Source organism: Scomber scombrus, chromosome 21, assembly GCF_963691925.1.
Source record: "Scomber scombrus chromosome 21, fScoSco1.1, whole genome shotgun sequence".
Classification (NCBI taxonomy): Eukaryota; Metazoa; Chordata; class Actinopteri; order Scombriformes; family Scombridae; genus Scomber; species Scomber scombrus.
Genome location: NC_084990.1, coordinates 12,840,460 through 12,860,136, shown reverse-complemented (window position 1 = coordinate 12,860,136; position 19,677 = coordinate 12,840,460). Strand labels below are relative to the sequence as shown.

The 19,677-nt window shown below is 40.8% G+C and overlaps 1 protein-coding gene across 1 annotated transcript; it reads right to left on the bottom strand.

The window, feature by feature from the left end:
* Positions 1-1,483: 1,483 nt before the first annotated feature.
* LOC134003881 (alpha-tectorin-like) lies at positions 1,484-19,232 on the bottom strand. Its single transcript, XM_062443230.1, has 24 exons — positions 19,187-19,232; positions 19,028-19,051; positions 13,263-13,378; positions 12,670-12,948; positions 12,459-12,554; positions 12,172-12,337; positions 10,755-11,155; positions 10,083-10,659; positions 9,415-9,998; positions 8,671-9,223; positions 7,982-8,580; positions 6,580-6,737; positions 6,046-6,446; positions 5,747-5,943; positions 4,651-5,046; positions 4,245-4,528; positions 3,823-4,100; positions 3,602-3,721; positions 3,082-3,266; positions 2,733-2,887; positions 2,215-2,466; positions 1,864-2,023; positions 1,652-1,755; positions 1,484-1,571 (listed from the first exon to the last, which is right to left on the bottom strand). The coding sequence occupies exons 1-24, from the start codon at positions 19,230-19,232 to the stop codon at positions 1,484-1,486; spliced, it is 6,219 nt and encodes a 2,072-aa protein (XP_062299214.1).
* Between the last annotated feature and the right edge of the window lie 445 nt (positions 19,233-19,677).

The window sequence follows — 19,677 nt, the reverse complement described above, 5'->3', positions numbered from 1 at the left end:
TATTTTTTCATTTTCATTATCTTATAGTTCTAACTGTTTGTATGGTAATCTTCATCATACAACTCTTATTTTTTATGATTAGCCACTTAAGTAGACTATTGTAAGATGTTTGATGTGATTGTCACTCTGGCAGCAAAATAAATGTTCCATTGTGTGGGGCACATAAAGATTGACAAAATTTGACCTGAATACCCAACTACAAACAGTACTTTCTAGGGTAGGAAGAACACACGTAAGCCAACTGGAGTAGATCAAAGATTTTATAAGCAGTGTCAACAATAGCCAAGCTTTTTCTCATTTCCAAAAAAAAGAGAGACTTTACAGCTTTAATGTGCCACTGTTCCCTTATTAGGGCTAAAAAAAGAAGTTTGATTTTTTTTAAAACCTCAATGATGCACAGATGATTCAAAACTTAATATTGCAGTGATTTTAATGTTTGTCATGCATAATTAGTTCACCATTTGTTTTCTCTCTCTCTCTCTTTCTCTCTCTGTGTGTGTGTGTGTGTGTGTGTGTGTGTGTGTGTGTGTGTGTGTGTGTGTGTGTGTGTGTGTGTGTGTTGAAAATGAAGGATGTGCTTCATGTTCTGATTAATAACACGATTTGACCATTTTAAGATTAATTTGCAGTTTATTTTATTATTATTGTGGCTATTAGCTACAACCTGATTCTTGCTGATTGGTTTATTATTGCTTTACTTGCTGGAAACTTGCATCAGCTGTCGCTTTTAAAGGAGAACGGAGTACTGAGGAGAAGGAGAGTGACTACATTATAACTTTGAGGCAGACCTCAAAGTTTCTATATAACAGGGTATATGAGAAGTAGAGAAAGCCTCAAACATTAGACTGGTTTGATTAGAGCCCTGTAGCATGAAAAAGGTAGAAAAAGGTTCCATATCATTATCCACTTATCCATTCTTATCCACATTAAAGTCACTGGACTGGGACTATGTACAGAAATTGTTAGGCAACAGAGAGATTCATACTTCAAAAAATCCTTAATTTCAACAGTTAACCTTCATTATATGACAGATACTTCATTAATAGCAATCGCAGGAACTGAGGATACAATTGATACGCATGATACAGACTGAATACAGGAAGTGGTTGCAACTGCAGTATGCTGCACATTACTCTCCCCTACTGATGTGAAGCAAAATTACATATAATTTCCCCCTGATTACAAGGGCAAGTACATAAGTAGAAAACACAGTTCAAGGAAAAAGACTGTCAAAGAAACCAAACCAAAAATTAAATTCATGTTGTGTGTTGTTACAGTATTCGATCATATTTACAGTTCCAAATTAGTTAGTGTAAATGAAACCTGTTCAGATATTGAGCTTTCATTGTTTTAAGAATGGAAAGTAACATACAGTTCTTAAATCAATAAACCAACAATTTAGCTACTGCCCACTGACAAAAGCACTCTAGTGGTGTAGTGGGGTATGTATGCATACTTTTATGTTGTATCATCTTTGATTTCCCTAGATTAGAGTTTTGGCAGTCAGCAGACTGACAATCAGGATCACCAGGGAAGTTAACTTGCCTGAGGCACTACTCATCTGCAAGAGAAGAACCAAAGTTTAAATAAAATATGTGAATAGAGATGTCATACAAGCATGCTTAAGTTATAAAAGCATAAGGTAACTTTACCTCTGCTATTTGGTGTCAGCTCGAGTGGACCCAGTGAGATGGATGCAGTGTCATGATAGGATACATCCCTCTGAACTCTCCTGTGGTAACCCGGGTAGCAATGCTGCAGGAAAACAACATTAGAGGCTTTTGCAGATGCTTTTAACCAGAATATTGCACATGTTCATAATCCATCTAATCTCACGGTAAACACACATGGCGTGGTACTTACAGTTGTGCAGTTGTTGTGGCTCAAAAGACACAGGTGGACCTGGCAGTGCAGGTAGATGGATGAAAAGTTGGTGAAGGTGAACATCCTGAAAGAGAAACGTGCCGCAGTGGACACGCCATTCTGAGTCAGCTCTACTGTGCCATCTGCTGGATTAGGACACCTGGGGGACAGGGAAGATGGTAGAAGTTACAATGTAAGCAGGCGAAATGATGAATTAAAGCAAGAAAGTTGGGTTGTAAAAAAGACAATGGGTAGAGCAAATGAAGAGAGATATATTCATTTTTCAGACTTGGTAAACAAGCACAGAAACCAGTGTGTGGAGACAGGGTGAAATTGCAATAGAGCCTTTACTCTGCAGTGATGAGATCCCATCGGCGAGGATAGCTAGCGCTGTTGACAGGCGAGGCCCAACAAGAGTCCAAAGTGGTGGAGACCTGCCGTTGGTCAACTCCCTCTGTCCGCACCTCGATGTACAACCTCTGGTCTACTTCCACTACTATGTTACGGTTACTGGTGAGGGGGAAGCGGAAGCCTGCATCCTGATAGGGGATCATTCTCATATGATACTGTCCATGGCCAGATGGAAGCTTCTTCCGCACAATGCTACAGAGAAACAACAAATAATGTGACGTTTACTCTTTAATTACGTTATAAGGGACAGACTGCCCTTTTTTATTACAGGTTAATTAGTGAAAGTGCTGAATGTGAGTAGTGGACAATTACACCAAATTGATAACAAAGGGTATCTATTCCCATCAGTTTTTGTCACTGCTGTTATCCCAGTGTTCTTGTAAAAAAAACAAAAAAACAACATCAATTTTAATATAGCTAGCAACGGGAATCAGAGGAAATTTAGTTGTGACTGTCACCTCTCCACAGGGTTGATGCCCACAGTCATAGACAGAGTATCAGTCAGAGGGTATACACAACAGAAGGGCAAGTTCCTCTGGCGGCTGATCAGACCTTCATGAGGGTCCACATCACCCTGGACGGTGTTCTCATAGATGAAATGGGTTCCATTGCTCTTAAATTTAAACAACAAAGTGATATAAGTTAATTGTATTGTAGACTTAATACGTCTTACTGAAAAGATTTACATTAAGACAATAAAGATTGATTTCAGATGCAATGTGCTTTAAGCTGTTCCATATGAAGCTGTGCTTTAGATTACATCTAAATTTCTCTTTAAATTGTTTCTATAAAATGTATGGCCGGTACCCTCAGTATTGTCCCACACAGCTGGTCATCATTGTTAAAATGGAACACCAGTCGTCCATCCTGGACAGTCCCATTGCAGGAGTCCTCTCGGAGGTGTAGGGCACTGGGCTGGAAACCAGCTTCAAACAGCTGGCAGCGGGACAGGGACATGGTACCTGAACTACTGATACAAGTGATGGATGAGTCTATAGGAGAGAGATAGAAAAGAACACGTGACAACATTATATGTTTAAGCTTGTTATTGCAAACAATCATGCGTTGTAAGTGACTTTTTAAGTTTTTATTCACAGTTATTAACTTGTGGTAGAGTAGACCAAATCACAGGCTGACAACTGTGATTGTTGATGCTTGGTAGTTAGTCATAATAAAAAATATTTTGATGAAATACTGTAATCTGGCAAAAAGTCTGATCTATTATCTCTTCAAAACTCTTGACTTTTTCATCATGGCTCACACGCTGCATTGTTATTAGACTGAGATCTGAAAAACAAAACAATGCATTAAAAATAACTGCAATCACCATAGCTTTCATTGTTGGACCGATGATGGTGCTCATCACAGAAGCATCCGTACACACCATCCTTCTCACCACACCACTCATACTCTGTGCAGTCCAGATGTTCACAGGGGTCTGACTCAGCTGGTGAAATAGTGGGGAGAGAATAAGACAAAGAGTGATGAAAATCAAATAAAATGAAAGATGATATGCATTATATATATTATATAGCTATCACAACATACCACACAGCAAAGCAGAGCGCCACTCAGGGATGTTCAAACCCAAGACAGAGCAGGTTCTTTCATAAGCTGAGACAGCAGAGCACAGCATGCCATTGGCTGGAGTGTAGAGGCAGAGATCATAGACACAGGAACTGAAAAATGGCTGGGGGTCTGAGTGAAGGTGACAGGCACTGAACGGACCACTAGAGTTGGTGATGACACTACAGAGTTCAGAGTATTGCTCCCTGAAGGGACAATCGTTCAATCCGTCACCGCTCCGATCATCTGTGGATCCACAACTAGAAAAGACATTATATATGACTTGGAATGAAGTACAAGGCATGGCATGCAAAATTTGTGTAGTAAAAAAACTATTATTCATGTAGTGAAAGGTTTTCAAATGACAATATTTTGATGCCACTTTGTGTGTTACAACAACTTACCTTGGTTGACTTGTGTTTGCCTTCCAGCTGTGTCCAAACTCATTGTCATTTTGTGCCAATATACCATTAGGCAAGACTTTGTCATCTGCACGATCACTGTTGAAGTTGCCACACATCCCAGTGACTCTATTTTCACGGTTTTGACCGATTCTGACCAGTAAAGTACTCCGGCCGTCAAACTGGACTATCAGGTCACCAGCATCAACTACTACATAGCTTCCCTGCCTTAGAACCCGAGCTAAGGTCCCTGCTGTGGTTGGAAGAGACACTTCAGCATCATTTACCTGTGAGGATGAAAGATTAAGGAGAAATCGAGAAGAGGGAGGTACTTGTTGTTAGTCATGTTTACACCTAATATATTCACATCGAAAGCTGTATAAAACAAAGTTCAAATAATGTACAGTACCTTTACTCTTTTGTTGGGCCCAATTCTGACATATGCAATCTCTGGGTGATTTGAGAGGTATATATCCACTGCTGACACAAATGACACATGGTTGTTGCCACGGTGATTATTTGTGGCTACTACCTGAAACTCTGTTTCATTGGTGCTGTGGCTCACACTCTCAGTGATGATGTAAGAGCACGTGCCCTGGAAATGAGCCAGTGCCCCATCGAAGGTGATGTAGTGTGGATCACCCCACACAGTGCAAGTAGTTATTGCATTGAAACAACCCAGCTGGCCTTTTTTGATGGTGCACTCTTGTGCAGGGGTGCAAGATGCAGCAGAACAGTGCAGGTCATTGGGAGCATGACATTCACATCGCTGGGAGCAACCTTCTGTCCAGAATGATTCACCAGCCTGTAGCATGTGAGAAAAAGAGAAGTATGAAAAATCATAAAATTGAGCATGTGTGACATTAACAAGATTTTTAAAAAATGCTGCTGAATGAAAAGGGGAAAGGAATTATGAAATATACTGTATCAAACATATATGCCATATTGTAACACATTGTACAACACATGGTATATTGTATAAATTGTGGGCTGTGTATATGTTGAAGTGTGACAGAGAACAAGATTGTCCCCTCTGTTAATCTCACGCCTTGGTACTGATAAAAAAAAACAACCTTAAAAATATCCCACGTTCTTGAAATGTGAGAACTGGATCCAAAGCACAAAGAAGCTTTGGCGCTGCACCTAAGTCTTATAATGGCAAGGGTAACCCTATAGTGTTAGTGAATTTAGTTGAATGTTCTTTCATGACTCGCAGCAGAATAGTGAAGGAAGCATTAAGGTTTTGATATCTATCATGAGGTAGAGCCCCCTAATTACTATATATTAATAATTGTTTGTGATATGTTCAAAAACAGAAAGCAAAACTTGCCTGTCAGATGACGTATTAGAGCAAAGGGTGATTTGCTACAGACTTTTGTTAGCCTGCCACGAAGATTTAAATCTCAAACTCAAACAATACAATAATACTAAGCTCTTTAAATGGTTACATCGTGAATAAGAAGATCAGTCCCAAGAACGTGTATATTTTCAGGAATGTGACTTACTTCATAGTAGAAGCCATCATATTGGCAGCCACAGCGTTCCACAGGGACGCAATGTGTCCCACTTCTGACGAAGCCCTCACCACAGAAACATCCCTCAGAGCAAACCTGCTCGCAGGTGGCATCGGTAACACTGGCACAAGCTTGTCCACAGTCAGTACCACACAGCTCATAATGGCTGTTAGCTGGACAGTCCAGTCCTAAATAATTCAGGAAACAAATGGTGGTTAACAGCACGTGTCGATTACCTACGTTTTACATAGATGCAATAGGTCAATACACGCAATGATTGGTTGACATACTGCAGGTGGTGTTCTGTCTCCAAGGGTAGATTCGAACATTAGCAGACTGACAGGCACTGACATATGCCTGAATGGCCCTGCACAGAAGATCTTGGCCCTCATTTCGCGACACACACACATCAAACACACAGTCACTGAAAAATGGTCTTGGGTCCACCTGCTCATGGCAGAAGCTTAAGGGTCCTTGGGCTGCTTGAATCACCTCACACTGAGCTCTAGCAGGAAGATCATTGGTACATTGTGGACAGGAGGAGCCACAGCCATCACTGCAAGTGAAGTTGCCCACCACTTTCCAGGATGTCCCAAACTGAGATGGGGAGGTGACCATCATTCCAGACGGGGTGTGGAAGTCATCATTTGGATTTCCGTTGAAGTTCCCACAAAGTCCACACGTTTTTCCACTGTATTGATGAAAACATGTAAATACATTCACTGTCATGAATCAAATGATGGATGGTTATTAAATATCTTAAATACACTTGAATAATAATTGAACTTCTTTAAGGAGGTCAAAGCATTCCAGTCAATGGATACCTGTAATTTGAAGGTACAGAGATTAACACCGTACTGTATCCATCATAGGTGACACTCAAGCCAAAGTCGGCACTGACAAATACACGAGGTCCACTTGCATAGATAGACACCTGACCTCTGCTCAAGAGAATAGGTAAATTTCTTGTCACTCCATTCACCTAAAAGAGAAATTGGAAGAAAGATCAGGTTTTCTTTTTACACATTTCTGACAGCTTCTTCTTAAGCAAAAACAAAAACAGTTCTTAGGGCGTTTTCAGAATTTTTACCTCTAAACAAAAAAAGTTCTATGCACACAAAATAGGATAGTTTTCCTCTTTTGTTAACAACCTGCACAGGAAAAAAAACACTGGACACAGTCTAGCTTTGCTGCAAGCCAAATTTCAGACAGAACATATATATAAATATATAATATATATGATATCAATATTAGAGCTGTCAGGGTTAACACGTTTATCGCAATGTGATAAAGAGCTGAGCATAACGCGCTCATTTTTTTAAATCGCATTAATCGTTCCTCAATGACTTACTCACTGTCACAGATTGCTGTTGTAATAGACCTCTGTAAACTTTGCACAGTGCACAGCATGTGTTGGTATAGTAGGAGTCTTACTGCTGCTGTCATATTCCTGTACTGTCTGCACATATTATTGGTATGCACACACTCCACAGCTCCACTTTGTCAGTGGAGAATTTTGATATGATCAACATGTCTTCTTTTTATAATGTTACCAAGGTTGACACAAGCAACAAGCCTGTTTTGACAATGTAAGGGGTAGAAATTACAGGTATTTGTGTTCAAATGTAGGGAGTAAAAGCAAAAAGTCGTCAGAAAAATAAATGCTCAAGTAAAGTACAGATACCTGAAAAATCTACTTAAGTACAATAATGAAGTACAAATACTTAGTTACTTCCCACCTCCACCAAAGATGCATTGCACGTCACTTCAGGAATAAATATATAAAGGAAATGTAAAATATATGAAATGAAATATATAATTTTGTCCACAATTCAGTGCCCCCCATACCCATAATTCATTATCACTAGATTAATTTAGACCTAATTGTTTCAGGTTGCTTCCTTACCACCGGAACTGCACCAGAGTTCAGCAGATGACGCGGATCGAGACCACCTCTTTTTGGTGGTCTTGGACCGAATAATTTGATGAAAAACCTGAATGCGATAGTTGCATTCTGACCGACGCAAACGTACGGAAAACAAGGGGCCAAATGAACTATGGTTCAATTAAAACAAAATAAATGCTGTTGTTGTGAAAACGCCCCTATATTATTTATTTAATAAGAGCAATGGGTATGGTTGTCAATATTTGTTTCCAATTAGATTAAATCAGAATTTAAATAATGTGTAGCAATCATCTGATAAGGAATATCTTTTAACAACTTACTTGAACTAAACCATTTCCCTCCCTGGAAATATGCACTCGATAGCCCCACACATTCACATAAACTTCAGCTGTGATTGAAACTGGCAACCCACTCCACGGCTCATTCTTAGCTTCCACAGAAAATTGTCGGAGCCCATCAGTGGTGTTGCACAGGGTTGCCAGAACATAGCGGCAGGTTCCCTGGAAGTCATAGGCCTTGCCATCAAACGTGAGATAGTGGGGGTCCCCAGATGCAGAGCAGGTGCCATGAGGGTTTGGATGGCAGCCAAACTCACCCTCCACCACACGGCAGGACTCCTGGGGACTACAGGTGTTTGGGATACAGTGGACTGCTCCAGTTGTGCCATTACACTTACACAAATTCCGACATTCCTCACCATCCCAGAACTGTTCACCACCTTCCCGATAGCGTCCTTGGTGATGGCATCCACAGTTTGTTGGTCGAACGCACTGGTTACCATTGAGGACAAAACCATCATCACACTGACAACCCTCCTGGCACACGGTGTCACAGGAATAGGGGAAGGAAAGGCTGGGACAGGCAGAGGGACAAGTTGTTCCACAGAGTTCATAATGGCTGTTTAGTGGGCAGGTTTGCTCTGGAGAATGACAAGAAGATTGATTCACAAAGGTCATTAGATATTTTATATATTAATTCCAAACGTAAATCAAAAGTGGAAAGTGCTTACCACACCCAGTTGCATTCCTCCAGTGTCCTAGGGAAATGCCGTTCTGCTGGCACCTTAGTGCATAATCACGTAGAACCTCACATTGCGCTGTTGCTGGATCTCTAGAGGCCCTGGAGATTGCCCCACATGCTTCAACATGCTGCCATGGGTCCACTGTGGCCTGACATTGGGCAAATGGCCCATGCGGTGAGACAAGAGTACCACAGTACTCACTGGAGTTGTTATTTGTTGTAGAGTTACGATTTACACTTTCCACACAATGCGCAGCGAGGGAGCCATCTCGCCAACTGTCCCCAAAGACCTGAGAGCTGTTGACCAAGATGCCATTGGGTGTGCGGAAGTCATCCTGTGGGTGACCATTGTAATCACCACAGAGTCCACCAAGTGAACCATTGTAGATTCCAGGTGCAGTGACTCGCACAAAGTGAGGCCAGACTGTCTGCACAGTTACACCAAAGGAGGTGTGAAGGATGATACTGTGAATGCTGCTGTGGTGGATACGGATTCTGTTGGACGCTGAGCTGAATGGTAGTATGATGATCTGACCATCAACCTAAAAGGTAATTTAAACAACAAGTATTTTGATATTTTGTAATGAATTGTTATTCAAAACAGGATTACAACAAAGAAGCATGCAAGGAAGAATTAATAATATACTTTTTAATTATTATATTTGTCTGGTGTTATAAATGTCATTGAATTTGTCTTTATCAATTCTTGAAATACAGTATATCAATACCTTACCTGAACTCTGCTGCTTGTTGCCATCTCAATGGACACATGTGTGCCCTCTGCCTCAAATTTCAGGACCCTGGCAAAGCCCTGCTGGCCTCTGGGCACTTTTTCTGCTGTTACTACAAAATGGGGATGATTAGACCATCCCATCACTCTGGCAAGAGTCAATCGACATGCCCCAGGATAGTGGTATGTCAGACCATCAAATGTATGATATGAACCTGGGCCCCTTATCCAGCATGTTCCATAGCTCTTAGGTCTGCATCCTCTTTCTCCATCCTCCACACTGCATGATTCAAATGGGCCACAATCATGGGAGTGGCAGGTCATGAAGCCATAACTGCAGTTGCAACGTCTCCCACAGTCCTGATCTAGTATAACAGTTTCTCCAGAGCGGTAGTAGCTGCCCTCAAAGCTACAGCCACATTCAGCTTGAGGGACACAGACCCCACCACTGAGGACGAAGCCTGAATCACAGATGCAGCTCTCCTGGGCAGGTAGAGGACAGTTGTAGGTAGAATTGGGATTGACACAGGTAGCAGGACATCCCGTGCCTTGGGATTCGAAATGGCTGTTGGATGGGCAGGGGATTTCTGGAAAAAACATTAATGTTGACATCATGGACAGTTTACTCAAAGAAGATTTTTAAATAGTGTCGTGTAATATTATAGACATACCACAGAAGTCTTGTCTCCTCCAGCTTGGGAGCTGTATACCATTCAGTTGGCACTGACTTGCATACACATTTAGTGCTTGGCACAGAATAGGCTGGTACCCTCCTCCTATACACAGATCGTACACACAACTCGGCACAAAGGTCTGTGGGGGAAGCTGTTGATGGCAAGCAGCAAAGGGTCCAGAACTGCTCTCAAGGATACCACAATGGGCAGAATTGCTGTATAAAGCTTTCTGATCCTCAGTGCAGGAAGCACAATCAAGACCTGCACATTGCGTCTCACAACCAGGCTCATCGTCCCCTGTTGCTTGCCAACTGTTGGCAAAAACCACATCAGAGCTCACAACCTCACCTTGGCGGGTTCGCAAGTCATCCCCAGGATCATTGTTAAAGTTTCCACACAGGCCACATGTTGCATTCTGGTAAGTGTAGGGTACACTGATTCTGACATAATGATCTGTGTCATAAGATACCTCCAAACCAAAGTCAGTACTGACGATGACAGAAAAACCTGACTCATACACCTGGACAGTTCCGTTGTTGAGGTAGAATGGAGTGGCTGCAAAGTTTCCATTAACCTGCAATCACAACAGCAAGCAAAGGCAGTTATAAAACTATGAACAAGCTAAAAATATTACAGTAAGTGCACACCAATGCAGTCCCAAATACTAACCTTAGCCTCACTACGACGTCCTTTGACCAGCTCAATAGTTTCATTATAGACAAACACTTTGACCAGTCGAGTCCAAGAAACTCGAGTGCTGCCCCGGTGCTCGTTTTTGCCCTCTACTCTATAGTAGGGCAGCCCACGACCACATTGCTCAGAGAGAACGTAAGTGCAGGTGCCCTGGAAGTGAAACACTGTGTTATCAAAGGTATAGTAGTGTGGATCACCACTAATGGTGCAGGTGCTCCTTTGCACTGTCTGGCACGAAAACTGGAAGGCATCACGACGGCATATTTGGGAAAAGGAGCAGGGTTGGTTGTGGCACTGCAGTCCTGTTGAGGTGCAGGCACACCTCTGTGCACAGGTATTATCGCTCCAGAATGAGTCACCGAGCTGCACAGGTTCACCTTTGAAGAGAAGAGAGGAAAAAAGCCAGTCAAGCATTGACTTTAACATGTAAACACCATTACAATATAAACCATTTGAATTTTTGATTTTTCAGGCATTTTTGCCTTCATTGCCTTCAAAGAGAGGAGGTAAGAATGATTCTGGGACATTGCTTGGTCATTCTCATGGTCAGTGTCTTGACTTTTGAGAACTACTTTAAAACATTATTCATTATTTCAACGACAAGCACAGATTGAGTGGAGTTGCTGCTTCAACACGCCATGATGTCCAACGCGCACTGGGACGGTTTGCATCCGAATGTGTAGCGGAGCTCAGGATGAAAGTCAGCACTTCCAAAAGAGAGGCCATGGTGCTCTTCTAGGAAAGGGTGGATCACCCCCTCAGAGTTTGGAGGGAGTTGCTGCTCCAAGCGGAGGAGTTAAAGTATCTCGGGGTCTTATTCACGAGTTGGGGTAAGATGGAGCGTGAGATGGACAGCGGATTGGTGCAGCATCTGCAGTGATGCGGGTGTTGCACTGGACCGTCTTGGTAAAGAAAGAGCTGAGCCCAAATGCGAAGCTCTCAATTTACCAGTCAGTCTATGTCCAAACCCTCACTTATGGATAGATACAGGCAGATACAAGAGGCTGAAATGAGTTTCCTCCAGAGAGTGTATGGGCTCAGCCTTAGAAATAGGGTCAGGAGTTCAGACATCCGGGAGAGGCCAGGAGTAGAGCTGCTCCTTCGCATCGAAAGGAGCCAGCTGAGGTCAGGATCATCCTGGACACCTCCCTTTAGAGGTGTTCCAGGCATGTCGGACTGGGAGGAGACCCAGAACACACTGGAGGGATTACATATCTCTCCTGGCCAGGGAATGCCTTGGCATCCCCCAGGAGGAGCTGATGAGCGTTGCTGGGAGTGTTGTCTGGATTTCATTGCTCAGCCTGAAAATGGGTGGATTGATAGATGGATGGATGGAGTTGCTGTAGATGAAGTACCTAAAGTGATCTGTCAGTGTCCTTTGGTTTTACCGTACCATTAAATGTGCAGCCTCTTGATCCACTGTCTATCCGGAAGGCCCAGCGACCGGGTACATTGACGTTGCTGCTCAGGCGGAAAATTGAGTTACCTCCTGTTGCATTGTTAGAGAATGATCCAGGGATGGTAAAATGGTGGGTGGAGTTTACTGTGTCATATCCAGCCTGGAAATGCATGTAACATAGATAAAACAAATGTTTATGTTTTGAATTTGTACTTTACTGTCATGGCAACTTAAAAGGACTTATTTTATACAGCAATGCATATCATTATTGTGGTTCTGACCTGCACAATGTGATTGGTTAAGGCTATTATCCCATAGTTCATCAAAACAAATGAATAACGGCCGCCAGAGATCAAGACTGCTTGGACAGTTGTTTGCTGAAAAACATTACTCATGGTTTTCATAGTAAATACAGTTTAATAGTAGAACATAATAATAACATTGTAGATAAAACAATGAATGTATTTCACCATGTAGAGCAAGTTCACTTACTGTTCCAGTTGTTGGATAGTACGCCACCTCGTACCATGTTGCAACAAAGACCCAGTTGGCATGGAAGTTCAACCCTGGGAAATACCTATTAATGTCTTGTGTAGCTTGTTGGAGAATTCTGCCACTGGTGTATTGGTTGTAGTAAACCTGACCATTTTCTCTGTGGTCTAAATCTGTCCAGAATGGTGCTATGATATCGCTTGCTCCATGTGCTGGGAACCTCTGAGGTATCCAAGAATACCATGATCCGTTAAAGGTCAAGTATCCATTGTGGTTGACCTGTAAACACATAAATCAGTTCTTACTAGCAAGGAATTAGTAGGTATCGACTACAGTCTCAGACAGACAATATATTGATTACAACTAACTCCAATACTGAGAACATTTTGAAGTTTAATGTGAAGTATTTTTAGTTTCACAAAATATTCTGCTATTTTTTTTTATTTATGTTGTTTGTTTTTGCATATGCAAAATACACTTCTTGTTTTGAAAGTTATAGTGGATGAAAATGTCATCCTTTCACAAAATATACAAGAATTGTTGCAAACCTACAAAAATTGATGTTTTATATTGCCAAAATATTTATTACATACATAAATCTGATTATACAAGTGTCCGAAATAAAGAAAAGGTTGTTGCAGGGCAATTTCAGGAGAACTTCCATCAAGTTCTCGAGAGCTGTTTGTTCCATTAATTGGGTAGAGCGGTCCTAAAAAGAACAAAAGACATCACATTAAAACTTAAAAAATAAAATGAACATCCATGTTGACCTTTTACAGTATCCTGCTAACAGTGTTAGGCATATCTGATCTAAAAAAAAAACTCAAATATGCTTTTTTGCGTTATTTGTTTCATTTAAAGTACAGAGTGCAGAGCATGTCTTGGACTCTAGCAATTCAACACACTTGTCAACCAGAATGTTAAAGAGCAATTTAACACCAGCTGAAAATCATGTTTTGGCTGACCTCCAGTGGTTTTACTTTTCACCTGCTGCAGTGATGATGAAGTGCACTCTATGGTGAGTCAGTACACCAGGCACCAGAGTATACTTATGAACTCATCAAAGGTGCATCAGACTTGAAACTTTCAAGGAAAGGCTGTGAAACACTGCTTTTCAGCCTGGTATTGAGCTACTCTTCAAGTATTAAAAAAGTCAAAAGCCAACTATTATGCTTAAACCAAAGGAAACCCTTGCCTCTGGTGTCAAAGTCAAAACATTATAAGTTGAACTGGCACTCAACATTGGCGCTGGATATAAATTGTATACAAAGGAATCATGCTATTTTAACAGAACTCATGTACAATATATTAGGTTGTGTGCTGTCATTTACAGTAATTATACTCGGTTACTGTCCACATTTGCGTAGGTCATGTGAAATTTGTATTTACCATATTAAAAAAATGAAAGGCACAATTAATTTTAATTTTAATTTACATTAATTTACAAGACACTCATGGCTGTTAACAAACAAACCATCCACTTTTTTTGTAAATTTCCTCATCAGGGTACTAATAAAGGATTATTTTATATTTCTCTGATTGCCATCATACTAGTGTGGTTTGTGGCTTGCCTAACAAATACCTAAAGTAAGAGGAAACTCAGATCTTTTAACATTAGCAAGAACCTTTTACATCTGTGTTGAGGACAAAAAACGAATCAACAAGCTGATCAAAAATGCTGGCTCTGTGATCGGCATTAACCCAGACTCACTTGAAGTCATTATTGAAAAGAGAACAAGGTCCAAATTAAGGTGTTGGATGTATGGGCGGACACCGCAGGAAGGATAGCAGTAGCCAAGGTGGAATTGTATGGGAGGATGGTAGCTGTTATTTCTGCTTACGCTCCAGACAAATTTGACAAGACTTTCTATGACATGCTTACACAGAAGTTGTTAGAACTACCTGAATATTCTCTCATTGTGGGGGCAGATATGAATGCGGTGTGGCATACAGATGATCGATCTAGCTTAAGCGCCTCCAAAGATCAACAGCTAGCAACTGCAGCTTTACAGTCATGGGCCAAGACCCTTGGCCTGATAGATGTATGGCGTTCCTTCAATCCAACCATGAAAGATTACTCTTTTTTTCAGCCAGACATAAATCATTTTCACGGATAGATTTTCTTTTCACTTCACCACAACTTTTTCAAAAAATAAATGATGCTGCCTTACTACCTATTGCATTATCAGACCACAAAGGAGTATTTTGCTGTGCAACCTTGGGCTGCTTATCCAAACGTGCTAGGTGGCGCTTTAATACCACTTTGTTAAAACATGATGATTATAAATCTCAGTTTTTGTCCCATCTAAAGGAATTTTTGGACTTTAATTTAGGCTCAGTCAATGACCCCAGGATTTTATGGGATGCAGTCAAAGGGTTTATACGAAGTAACGCCATCCGTTTTGCCTCAAATCTGCGTAAGGATAGAACAGCCAAATTACAAGCTTTGGAAGCTGACTTGGCTAGAATAGAATTGACTTTACAAAATAACTATTCCCAACAGGTTGAATTACAACGGGAAATCATTAAAAAGGAAATTAATAATATTTTAAAACAACAGTCAGAATTCCTGATACATAGGACTAGACAGCGTTACTATTTTCAGGGGTCTAGACCCAGCCATCTCTTAGCTTCCAAAATAAGGACCAACGAATACTTTGCTGACATTCCTTCTGTCAGGTCAACAACAGGCCAATTTCTGACTGATCCTAAGCAGGTGAATGAGACCTTTCGCACATATTATTCTAATTTATACCAATCAGAGACACAGTTGGATAGAGATAAGTGTCAGAACTTCCTTGGCCAACTAGATCTACCACAATTGGCAGTGGCTGACTCTACGCATCTGTATGCACCCGTATCACTGGAAGAACTTAAGGCAGCAGCTCTTGACATGCAAAGAAACAAATCTCCAGGGTTTGATGGAATACCTCCAGAGGTATATGTGGAATTCTGGGACATGCTGAGCCCGCTACTTCTAGACATGATCATGACATCTATAGACAAAGAAAGTTTTTCACGAGATGTCAATATAGCTCTAATATCCTTACTCTTAAAGAAAGATAAGGACCCTGTAGACTGCAGTAGTTATAGACCTCTCAGTTTATTAAACGCAGATCTTAAAATATATGCAAAGGTGCTAGCCAGACGCATTCAGAATCACATGCCGACATTAGTCAGTTGTGACCAGACTCGATTTATAAAGTCTAGGCTAGCTGCAGACAATGTCAGACGACTTCTCCATATAGTAGATGCAGCAGTAGACAAAACAGCACCAGCTGCAGTGCTATCCCTTGACGCTATGAAAGCCTTTGATAGGCTGGAGGGGTCCTTTTTGTGGGCGGTCTTAGGAAAAATGGGTTTCGGAAATAACTTTATTCATATGATAAAGGTCCTGTATTCAAATCCCTCAGCTCTGGTACTCACCGGGCTACTCTCCTCTGCGCTGTTCCCTGTCACCAGATTGTCCCGACAGGGCTGTCCCCTGTCACCGGCACTTTTTGCACTTTCTCTCGAGCAACTAGCTCAGATGATTCGTCAGTCCCCCAATGTGCCTCCTATTTCAGTTCGTGATTCAAATCACCACGTATCATTGTATGCTGATGACGTGTTGGTCTTTATGGAGAAGCCACTACAATCTATACCGAACTTACTGTCCATTTGTGAAGACTTTAGCTGTCTCTCAGGTTTTAAGATAAACTGGACCAAATCTGCGATACTCCCCCTTAATGATTCGGCTAAGGGGCTGCAATTTCCAGTTGGCATCCCAGTTGTCCAGGATTTTAAATACCTTGGAATACAAATTTTTCCGTCCTTGAACCGTATTGTAACGCACAACTACTCAAAAATATTTAATAAAGTTAAAGCAGACTTGGATAGGTGGATGAGTCTCCCTAACTCTCTTAGAGCCCGTGTCTCTATAGTCAAAATGAACATTTTACCCAGGATTAATTTTATCAGCTCAATGATTCCCCTCTCGCCTCCTGTCAATTATTGGAACAAAATACATTCTTGTGTGTCTCAATTTATTTGGAACAGAAAGCGCCCGCGCCTTAAACTGTCCATCACACAAAGAGGAGTGGCCAGTGGTGGCTTATCTGTACCAAACTTTAAGTTTTATTTCTGGTCATTCGTACTTAGACCATTACTTGTGTGGCGTGACTCTGATGCCTCAGTTTCCTGGCGCAGGCTAGAAGAAAACTGTGTGAGACCCTGGAACTTGCAGGAGGTTCTTTTTGCTAACATATCCAATAAACAATGCCAATTACGTTTTGGTCCAATAGTCTCGCAACTCATTCAGACATGGCGTGCGGCTGAGCTTCAGTGTAAAATCTCCTGTAAGTGGCATACACTCACACCGATCCTTAACAACAATGGCCTATTAATCGGAGGGAGACCGATCTCTTGTGTTGCCTGGTGTAAAAGTAATATTCACACTTTAGACAAGGTATATAGTGACACTGGGCTGCGCACCTTTCAAGATATTAGATATTAGGTGGCAGCCAAGCTTTCTGAATTAGTATCAGTGACCATACCAGTGACTATACCTGTCCTTTTGCTAAATGATCTGTCACAAGTTAATATTACTAAACTTAAAAAGCGCACTGTACTAGCTGGCTTAACAGCTGCCAAGAAGTTGATAGCCTCAAGATGGAAACCTCCCCATTCTCTCACCATTAGACACTGGGCACTTACTTTCCTAGATGTAATTTATCTAGAACTGTCAACTGCGAGAATTAATGGCGCTAGTGAGGCTTCCATGAACAACTGGCGTGCAGCAGCTGACGCACTGAAAGAACTTATAAGATAAGCTCAATGAGACTCTAACCTTGTTTTTCCTGAATGGGTTGTGTGCGTGTGTGTCACATCAGATCTATACTCCATAGGGTGCTAGAGAGCGTACCACTGTGAGTGTGCTGTTGGGGTGGGGGGTGGTGCCCATTTTCCTTTTCCTTTTTTCTTTTTTTTTTTATTTCTATTTTTTACTTATTTATTTTTTTATATAATTTTTATGCACATTTGTTTTGGTTTTTCTTGCACCTTATTGAAGTGCAAGGTTACACTATCACTATTATTATTATTTTTTTATTTAGTTGTTACAGTCAATTTTTGTACTGTCTCTATTGTCATTAATGAGTCATGTTTCTTGGTTGTAACTTGTATTCTTTAAATAAACATTTGATCACAAAAAAAACAAGGTCCAAATTAAAAACAGTTTTACCCCTTGAAGGCCAGTCTTTATAGTGTCTTTAACAACCTAAAAAGCTCCTTCAGTGAGCTACTTGTGATGCCTCAGTGTTCTACTGAACGTTTTAGAAGGTCTTTTGTTCCAGCAGCAGTCAAATTTTTTAATGAACGCTTTTAGTTGTTGTTCTGATCAAATGCTGTATATCGTGTTTCTAATGTGTTTTATTTATTTATTTACTTGATTGTACTGTCCGTATGGTTGTATGTATGTATGAGCTGCTTGGTGGCAAATGAGTTTCCCCTCTAGGGGATTAATAAAGTTTTCTAATCTAATCTAATCTCAATTTGGCACTCTGTCCCTGGATAACTATATTAGTCAGTCAGTCAGTTTGTTAGACTCTGAGAGGAATTTTCTTTCACAGCACTGTACATCACAGGGAAAATCAACATTACTCTTGAAACATCATCACACAACAATGACAGATAGAAATACATGATGTACAACACAACAGCACACAACAACAACAGCATTAACAACAACATGGAAACAAGACTCATAGTTCCTTCATTGAGTCACCCTGTTTAGGGCTGCTATCGCTGCAGGTACCAGACTTTTGCCAAAGCGAGCACTTCTGCACCTCAGGGACCTGTACCTGCACTCAGAGGGCAATTGAGTGGGTGTGTGATGTGCTAATGTGCAATGCATGTGATAGCCTCACAATTAAGCTCTGACAGGTTAGGTGTTGGGAGAGCAGATATGTAAGTATGGGGTTCACCCGGTTTGTGACAGAGAGTGAAAATGAAAGTATCCAAATGCTTTAAATAGTTCTGCATTTAACAGCAGTGACTCGTCAAGTAGATCCACCCTGGCAGGGTGGATCAAGGACAACAGCTCACTGAATCAAGAGAAAGCACCAGTCAATGTTTTACAACATAAGCAATGGGCAGAAGACATAAAGAAGCTGCATTTAGCAGAATAACATGATGTTTGCTTTTTCTTTTTCTTAGCTCTTTTTTATGCCCTGGTTTTTTATTCCTCCTCCGCCCCTGCATACAGCAGTGGTTGGAGTTGTACTTGAATCCTGAAGTAATACCTCCTATGAGCTACTGTTTTTGTAACTTTGTGTCAATGTTCTATTAAAAGTAAAAACAAATCTAAGCTTCAGCTTACCTGAATGCTGAGTAGTCACCAAACCTGTGTAAACAAACACATGAATATAACTGGACGTAAATCTCACAATGCTAACATCAATGAACAAAGGTCAGTTAGTGAACTTCAAAGAATCAACTAGTAAGAATTTAGTTCAATATGGTTTAGTTGAATACTCACTTATTATCCCCAAAAGCAGGACAGTCAACATGATTTGACCTGCCATTCTCCAAACCTCTAAATTCAAATCTGCTGATCAAATATAATTGATTAGTTCAAATTCAGGAAAAAACCTGAAAAGCACTCAAAACGCATACTAAGGCTGCACAGCCCTGTAAATTAGTTATACTGTATTAATAAAGAAAGATATCAAAAGAATTGTATTTATATTGTTTCAAATTTGCCTCAAAATGCCTAGTAATCAATATCGGCATGCAGTAAATTTACATTTTTTATTCATGTATATGCAACAAAGCTAAATCTTACATGTTATAAGATACCCTTTCAAAAACATTCTTAATCCATGTACGCACCAAAAACAAATCTCTTGTCATTTGGCTCTATTAGAAATTATTACCATGATTCAGTTTTTTAAAAAGTAGCAAATTTTTATGAAATCTTGAAATGCTGCACAACAATTTGGAAATAATGTTAACCTTATATAAAAATTT